Source organism: Urtica dioica, chromosome 9, assembly GCF_054948205.1.
Source record: "Urtica dioica subsp. dioica isolate 48M chromosome 9, U.dioica_male_clone48M_v1_H2, whole genome shotgun sequence".
NCBI classification, from domain to species: Eukaryota; Viridiplantae; Streptophyta; class Magnoliopsida; order Rosales; family Urticaceae; genus Urtica; species Urtica dioica.
The window spans coordinates 12,507,617-12,516,282 of record NC_142764.1 but is presented as its reverse complement, the minus strand read 5'-3'; the positions used below and the strand labels follow the sequence as shown (position 1 = coordinate 12,516,282).

Genomic DNA, 8,666 nt, shown 5'->3' with positions numbered 1-8,666 from the left:
TTTAAAACAGAAGTCTGGCTCCTGTCTCTTGGTAGTTGTGATATCGTGCACCTAGATGAGCCATAAGATGTAGCACTTTCACTCAGGGTTTTACATACCGCGCAAGTTCGAGTATATTTCACAAATATCTTCACTTTTGACAAAGATCGCAAAAAAATTATGTAAATACAGCAAATATTATATCGAATTCCATAGAAATTGTAATTATTTTTTTTTCTTTCAAATTGTGCAGATATCGCATATTTTATTTATATTAAATTATATATTTTTATAATATCTCGTGGTAAACATTAGACAATTATCACAGTGTATCACAGAAGGTAAGCGATAAATCAGTAAAATTGAAGTTGTGGTACGGTAGTGTAAATAATATAAATTGTTTTAAGTAAATACTTAAATCTATACTTCTAAACTTCAGCACGTGGATCGGGATACATGTCACGTACTTGTGTGCATACTCGTCTTGGACTATACCATGACCTACTTAGATCAATCGGCTACTGAATATGTGCTTAACCAAGTTGAAGACTTTGATTCCGCTGGACTGAGAGGTAACAGAGATACATAAAATCATGTACAAAATTCGCTAAAAATTTGTAACAAAAAAATATATAAAATAACAGCGTAACACAACAAGAAAAGAGAGCCAGAGTTTCAATTTTTAATCTAAGTTGAGCAAGAAAGAATCTCCCATAATTACAGCAATATTCAATCTTAACTTTTTTTTTTTAGGGAAATATTCAATCTAGTACGACATAAATCTATGATTATTTGAACAGAAGATTATAGGAAACTTATTAAGATCAGATACGTCATTCTTGACAGTCTAAACAAATATATGTAATTTATATGGTCTTCCTCTCATAATTTCTTAGAATCAATTAATTTTTTGACCAAAAGAAGAAGGCTATTGGGCATTTCCTTGTTTAGGTTATATTCGTCAAAATTATATGGTTTTTTTTTTTAAAATTAAATTCGTGATATGGTCTATGTATTGGTAGTAAACAATAATGAAAGGGAAAATATCTATAGTACCCCTCGTGTTTAATCGAAATGCGAGATTTATCCCCTCTATTTTTAGAAATATCAGACATATCCCTTCAGTTTAATATAAATTACATATATGTCCCCTAAAAAAATGTTATATTACAAATATCACTCTTTTCGTTTATTTTTTACAAAAAAATAATTTGAACTCCTCAAAATACCCTTAATAGAATAAATATTTATTTACTATTTTATTAAAAAAAAATCAAAATCTCTCTTTATAAAAAAAAAACCTTAACTTTTTATAAAGAAATATTTTAATTTAATTTTTTTATATAGAATAGAAGATAAAAAATTATTTCATTAAGGGTATTTAGGGGATTTCAAATTATTTTTTTGTAAAAAATAAACGAAAAAAGGGTGATATTTGTAATATAACATTTTTTTAGGGGATGTATTTGTCATTTATATTAAACTGGAGGGATATGTCTGATATTTCTAGAAATAGAGGGGATAAATCTCGCATTTCGATTAAACAAGGGATACTCTTGATATTTTCTCGTAATGAAATAAACTAACCCTTCTCAAAATATTTACGCGCACGTCAACGACTAAGTCAATGCCAGTAAAAACAAATAAACAAACAAATAAGTTAGGTAAGAATGTAAGATAAGCTTAAAGTAATAAGTAAATAAGAAATAACCAACGATGAGACATCACGATCATGAGAAACCTACCCCCAACCCAAAGAAAACTAGATATTCTGCATATATTCTATGGGGACCAGCAGGTAGAAGACCAAGCTCACTAATTAACTCTCTATTCCAGCAAATATTTAAATTAATAGTCAACTCTCTAAACTCTATATAACTTATTGATATGTCTTCCTATAGCCATTCGCCAAATATATCTCAACTAGAATTAATTCATTCACAGTATGGTACAAAAAGCAGATACACCATCGTCATCCAATCATGATGACCAAAAAAAGGAGGTCGTTTTCATCTCCACTCCGGCCATGGGAATGCTTCCTCCAACGGTCGAATTTGCTCGCCGCCTCGTCCATCGCAGCGGTGGATTCCTCTCCGCCACCGTTCTCCTCGTCCAAGTCCCGGACTGGCCCGCCATCAACTCATACACCCAATCCCTCCTCGCCACGTCATCCCCCGCCCTCCGCTTCCACCTCCTCCCGCTCCTGGACCCTCCCGCACCGGATCGCTACCACACCTACATCGCCCACGTGTCGTCCCTCGTCGACGCCCACAAGCCCCACGTGAAAACCGCCGTGTCTGAGCTCATGAACGGCCCGCGCCGCGTGGTCGGGATGTTCGTGGACATGTTCTGCTCCGCTCTGGCTGACGTGGCGGACGAGCTCGGCCTCAGCTCTTACCTCTTCTTCGCTTCGCCCGCGGGTTTCCTCTCCTTCGTCCTCGAGGCTCCGGCTCTCGACCCGGTTCTCGCGGACGAATCGGTGGCCGAGCTGAGCCTGAGAGGGTTCGCAAACCCGGTGCCGAAGAGGGTTTTGCCCACCTCTGTGCTCAACCGCGGGGACGGGTATTTTAGGCACTTGGAACATGGGAAGAGGTATGTCTTCACCAGGGGAATTGTTGTAAATACGGTTCGAGAATTGGAGCCCTTTGTCCTCGACTCTCTCTCCGCCGCCTCGCTGCCCGAGATTTACCCGATCGGGCCTATTCTGAGCCTCGACGCTCCTGCCCGATCTCAAGCCCAAGACGACAAGACGATGATAGCTTGGCTCGACAGCCAGCCCAAGTCTTCAGTGGTGTTCTTGTGCTTCGGGAGCATGGGAAGCCTCAGTGGGGCTCAGGTGAGAGAGATAGCACTCGGGCTGAGGCGGGCCGGGTTTCGCTTCCTATGGTCGTGTCGCGACCGCCCCAAGGCCGAGAAGGGCGTCCCGGGAGAATTCGCGAGCTTCGACGAGGTACTGCCAGGCGGGTTCTTAGAGGAGACCCGGGGGACTGGGATGATGTGCGGGTGGGTCCCACAAGTGGCCATCCTGGCCCACCCTGCGATCGGGGGCTTCGTATCGCACTGTGGTTGGAACTCGGTTTTGGAGAGCTTGTGGCACGGCGTGCCAATTGCCACGTGGCCTATCTACGCAGAGCAGCAGATGAACGCATTTGAGATGGTGATGGAGCTGGGTTTGGCTGTGGAGATCACCACGGATTATCGAGAGGGTAGTGATTTGGTGACAGCCAAGGAGGTCGAGCAGGGTATCACCAGGTTGATGGCAGGCGATAAACAAGTGAGGGCAAAAGTGGAAGACATGAGACGGAAAATTAGAATGGCTTCCATGGAAACCGGGTCTTCAGATCGGTCCTTGTGCGCTTTGGTTGATCAGTTGCTAGCAAATTAGTTCACTAATATCATTGTAGATGAAACAAAGATCAGTTCATGCAAGTTCAAGATTTCAAAAGTATTGAATAAATCATAGTTGGTAGTTCCAGTTCTTTTCGGTAGCCTGATAATTGGTCCTTTAGAAGCTGGTCAAACGTAGATATGAACACCAACCAATACACAGGTGGTTTTTGAAGTGAGAAGCGAACCAAAAAATATCCAAACAATTCATAAATCAGCTTACATGACTGTTTTATACAAGACGGTTTTTCACAAGACACAGCGAGATATTTAGACGCAGTCCATGTACATAGAGGAAACAGTAAAGACGGCGTCAGGGTCAAGTGAGGTCATCTTCATCCAGGTCTCCATCGTCGTTGGAAGCATCGGTTTTGAGTGAACTCAGGTCACCTGTTGGTAGTTTCCTTGTCAGCTTGATGATCTGCAACCAAATCATTTAGGTGGACATGAGTGAAATATCTAAAGAAAGGAGAAAAATTTAAGCTCCAAAGCACATGGCACAACATAAATATATAAATAAAAACCAGTTCTTATAGTTAGGAATATTGTTCCACTTGTTCCATTTTAAAAGAAAGAAAAAAATTTCTTCGAATATTCGCATTTCACGATTGAAATGCTTGAAAGGAAATCTTAATTCTTCTCTCCGGCGAGCGCGGGCCCATCTTCAGAGTAAGATTTGCGTAATATTTTTGGCCAAAAGTCTGCACATGGTCTTGAAATAAAACAGTAAATTGGACTACCGGAGACATAAAATTAACTGAAAAGCAAGAATTTATTTTAATTACCGTGCTATCGAGATGGGAAATCGCACTTGAACGCGCTATGCGCTCGATTTCTTCAGTGTCTCCTTCACGGTAAGCAGAAAGCAGCTTAGTAGCACATCGATATTGGTCGCTGTTCAAAAATGCATCAATCCTGAAAAGAGACAAAATCGCATAGTTAGGCCACGACTTGTAGAGTTTGGTCTAGATATCAGTTTTGCAGCGGTATGCACAATCTCTCACAGTACACAATAATTCGTAATTATAGCATTCGAAATAAACGATTTAAAAGATGAACTGTTGATTCATTATTGCTACAATTCAACACAATGAAAGGACATTACAGGTCTTTGAGAGGGCCTGGATCTCTCCCAAATCAACTAGTTTCAATAACAATCAGCAAAATTACTCATTTCCAGCCCCTTTCACCATATTAAAAAAGCTCCCTTTCACCATATTAAAAAAGTAGTATGAAAAAAAAAGACTCGAGAGAGAAAACTGTACTCACTGCGAACAATCATTGTAGCACTTCTCCGCTTCTTTAAAATCGTGAGCATATAGATGAATAATGATTGCACTCAGATAAGCCTGTTTGGACAAAGGTAGTAATTACTTATGTGTTAGTAGTGCTAGAAAATGGAATACACTGAGCCGTAAGAGGCCAATGGATGAAAGAAGAAAATTAAGACAAAGCTACTTTTACTCATCTTTAAGCCATAAATAGGAAAAAGATGAAATTACCGAGAGGATGAAGAGAGAGAAGGGAAAAGCAAATCGTGGAAATCACTTAACGTATTAGCAATTACCCACTTAAAATAACTTAAATCAATCAAATTAGGAAAAACTAAAGGTGAAATTGCAATCCCGATAACTTCTTAAACAAGGGTCTGATATTTTTGATTTCTTTAATAACAAATAAAAATATAGGTGGCATCCGATGCTAAATTTTCCCAAAGCTGGTCTAAAAGAGAAACTTAACAACAATATCTACCAAAACATTCAAAAGCAAAAAAAAAAACACTGGAAAAAAGCAAACATTATATTCTTAAAACAAGGAAGTTGCACCTTAAACTGGCTATTTGTAGCATTGCACTTATCAGCAGCTAAACCCAGTCTTAACTGGGAAGTTGCAGCATCTGAATACCTGTCGATTGAATGTAGAAAGTGTATAACTCATATTTGAGCTCTTAAGAGTTCTTAACACATGCAATCTACTGGAAAATAAAAGATTAGTTCCGGCACAACCACCACAAAGCACAAAACTGACTTGCCATATTTGTGCCTTTTAAAGTTGATTTATATAAATGAAAAGCTCTGTTATTTGTTTTGCCGTTGCTGCTTTCTGAAAAGAACTTGCATGCTCAATCTGAATTGCCACAATGTTTTTACCTTAAAATTAGTATAATTTAATTCACAACCTCTCCCATCACGAGATCCCAACCCCGGGTCGTTACACTATCCTCCATGTTCCCCTAAAAAGCATGGGACATCCAAGCAAGCACTAGCCTATCGAGGTCCACTAATATCTCTACGAGCAATCAACATAGACCAAATATTTCCCTAACAACACTATTCAAACTCTAGAGCCCATGAAATTTGATACAACTCACAAAAACAGAAGCAAATGACCATATCATTGTTTCAAATTTTAGCAGTATCACATGTTACAGAACTTACTTCTCAACTTTTATGTACACGCTTGTGGCAGCACGGTATAAATCAAACGCCATTTGCTCTTTACCATCTTCTTCGAGAATAGAACATGCATCAGCATATAGTTGGATAGCCGCATCGGGATCAGCCTCTTCCAAAGCACTATTATAAGAGAAAAAAAATAAAAAAAAAAGATCAAAATAAGAAAACGTTGTAATATAATACGTTACAAGGCAATATAGCAATACACAATAAGAAGGGATTCAAGACTTGCCTAATTCGTATGCAAAAACTAACTACTGAATTTCCACTACATTCTTTCACAATGTCTTATCAACGCACCTATCATAACCTTCAGTGCTTATGGTAACAACACAGCTATCCATAAATTATGTAGCCATCCATGACAACGAATCTCAGCCGTTATTATAGGCAAAACTTGTCTGTTTCACCTATCCTATACACTAATGAAATATCAAGAGTCCTCCGCGTATGGGTGGTTTAAGATTTTGGAAATAATTTTCTCACCGGGCCCCTCTTCCAAGAGCGTCAGAAGCAGGTTGAGATCTCCCACACTCGAGATATAGCTCCGACGCCCTCTTGTAAAAATCGGAAACCTCATTCCATTTTCCGAGCTCCTTCGCAAGAGCAGCAGCGGACTCCATGTGTTTCGCAGCATCCCACTGTCTGATCCAATCACAAAAGATGTGCTTTGTAAGAAAATGACAAACAGTGAATGAAATACGATATTCTAAGTAGAGAAAGGGATTACGATCCGATCATCTCTTGTCCTTTAGAAGCCTTTTCAAGTGCCTCCTTGGCTTTCTCATTGTCCTTGGAAATTCTATATAAATTAGCTGCACAAACCAAGAGTTTTTACATAGCAGGAAAACTGAAAGTTGCATTAAGCCACAAAATCATGTTACTTGTCAGAGCAGAGGATTTATTTGACACGCACGTACCAGCTTCTTCATATAGACCGGTGGCACTTTTCCAATCAGCACTCCATCTTGTGAGACTCAGTTTTGTTCTACACAATAAAATGTATTATCAAAACAAGACTTATCCACGACATTTAGATAAACTGTACCAATTTTCCAGACACCAATCAGATTAACATTGTAAGCCATCTACAACTAAAAAGGTATACATGTTTAAACCACGGTTTTAAAAGCAGCAAAAAGCCCGACTGAGTCCATTTCCTTCCTCGGGCCATTGAATGTGATTTCTCGTTTTGTTATAATTTTTCACAAAAAATCGTCGGTAATCCATATTTCTGGCGAATTTTGGGCTAATTTTCTATGATGAAGTTTTAAGGAATTTCGGGCTAATTCCAACAATTCCAGAGAAATACTCAAATTGTTATAAAATTTCCGCCAATATTCAAATCGGCGGCCAGCAGTCTGTGAAATAGAAGTGCCAGTCAATCATCGACTTCCCACATTTTATATCTTCTAGTTTCAAGGTCACTGACGAGGTTTAACGGAAACTAATCCATAAGAGTTTTCTTTTTCTATACGAAGTTATTGTGCAGAAGGGTAAAAAAAAGAAACTTTAGTTCTCAGTTAAGATTGTGATCTATGATCAAATCAACTCCTCTTTTCTTTCTGCCGTGTTGAAATTTGTTCTAGCGGGCACTATATAAGATATACACCGATTCAAAAAGACTAATATCGGTATCCACTAACTTCAGATCTTCCAGACCGCGTCGGAATGCAAACACCAAACATATCGTTCGATCAAATCATAATTGAAAGAAAGAAAAAAAAAAAAAAAAAAAAAAACACTATCAAGCAATTGAAATCAAGGTGATCGAACTAATAGAAAAAGAAAGATGAGAGAGGAAGTGACAAACAGTTTATCGGCCTTTGCGACCAATTTATTGGGATCGGAAGACGAACCCCCCATGGCACACCTTCTAGTATTGCCTTACGCTGAACCGAAGCCCGAATATAGAAGTCCAAACATATGTTAAGTTTAGTAGAAAACAAATAATTTAATGGATTATACAAAATACCAATTTAAAAGTAAAACTAATGGATGAGTACAATAGTCAAGATTTTAGTAAAAATAGTAAGAATTACAATTATAGAAAAAACATATTGGCACTGTAATTAAAAATTGAGATTTTGATACAAATATTGTAAGAGATTTGAAATTAACTAGGTCACTTTAAACATGTTATTTTGGATCTAGTCTGATAATTTGTAGAGATATAGTCAAATGTCTTATGTGGCAATAATTAAGGTCTGATTTGCTCTTATTTATTAACAAATTCATCACTTTCTCTCTCCTATTTTTTTTAAATAATTTTTTTTTTGCATCAAAACTTCAAAAATCCGTATCTTTCTCATACGAACTCGAAAATTGAGTGATTTCAGATCCTACAAATTCGTGGCGTCGAGATCTTCATATGAGATAGATATGGTTTTTTGAAGTTTTTATGTAAAAAAAAATGTATGAAAAAAGTAGGAGAGAGAAAATTACGAATTTGTTAATAAATAAGGGTAAATCAAACCTTAATTATTGCTACATAAATCTGTTGGTTATTTTCCTAAAAGTTGTGAAACGTAAACTAAAAACAAATTTCATAGTTTCATTTTGGTTATTTTGCTACATTGCCTATATTATAATCTCATGCCATTTTGTGACCGTTTTCTTATATTGTGATCGATTTGTCACAAAAATTTAAAATCGTTCACGAAATATACAATTTTGTGACTGAAATTTCACGAAATTCTATATTTCGTGACCAATGGCAATGCGTCAAGAAATTACAAAGGATGTCACAATTTTTGCATAACACATTTAATAATAAAATTATCAAATTTATGTTTTAATTTATTTTGGTAAAGTGACATGAGTTTAATAATATTTTTGTCAAAA

The 8,666-nt window shown here is 37.5% G+C and overlaps 2 protein-coding genes across 2 annotated transcripts; one reads left to right on the top strand and one right to left on the bottom strand.

The window, feature by feature from the left end:
- Positions 1-1,882: 1,882 nt before the first annotated feature.
- LOC149385012 (UDP-glycosyltransferase 43-like) lies at positions 1,883-3,459 on the top strand. The gene has a single exon (XM_089625702.1). The coding sequence runs from the start codon at positions 1,925-1,927 to the stop codon at positions 3,362-3,364; it is 1,440 nt and encodes a 479-aa protein (XP_089481828.1). The 5' UTR covers positions 1,883-1,924; the 3' UTR covers positions 3,365-3,459.
- On the bottom strand, positions 3,417-7,770 carry GSNAP (gamma-soluble NSF attachment protein). Its single transcript, XM_089625704.1, has 9 exons — positions 7,636-7,770; positions 6,743-6,810; positions 6,553-6,637; positions 6,309-6,467; positions 5,805-5,942; positions 5,193-5,271; positions 4,636-4,715; positions 4,152-4,281; positions 3,417-3,787 (listed from the first exon to the last, which is right to left on the bottom strand). The coding sequence occupies exons 1-9, from the start codon at positions 7,686-7,688 to the stop codon at positions 3,686-3,688; spliced, it is 894 nt and encodes a 297-aa protein (XP_089481830.1). The 5' UTR covers positions 7,689-7,770; the 3' UTR covers positions 3,417-3,685.
- Between the last annotated feature and the right edge of the window lie 896 nt (positions 7,771-8,666).

Bases quoted from the DNA above. Each gene is read 5' to 3' on its own strand.
- LOC149385012 (XM_089625702.1), top strand. From the start codon at position 1,925: ATGGTACAAAAAGCAGATACACCATCGTCATCCAATCATGATGACCAA.
- GSNAP (XM_089625704.1), bottom strand. From the start codon at position 7,688: ATGGGGGGTTCGTCTTCCGATCCCAATAAATTGGTCGCAAAGGCCGAT. The intron at 6,638-6,742 runs GTACGTGCGTGT...TGGTTTGTGCAG, and splicing joins CGGTCTATATGAAGAAGCTG to CTAATTTATATAGAATTTCC. The intron at 4,716-5,192 runs GTGCAACTTCCT...TTGTCCAAACAG, and splicing joins CTACAAATAGCCAGTTTAAG to GCTTATCTGAGTGCAATCAT.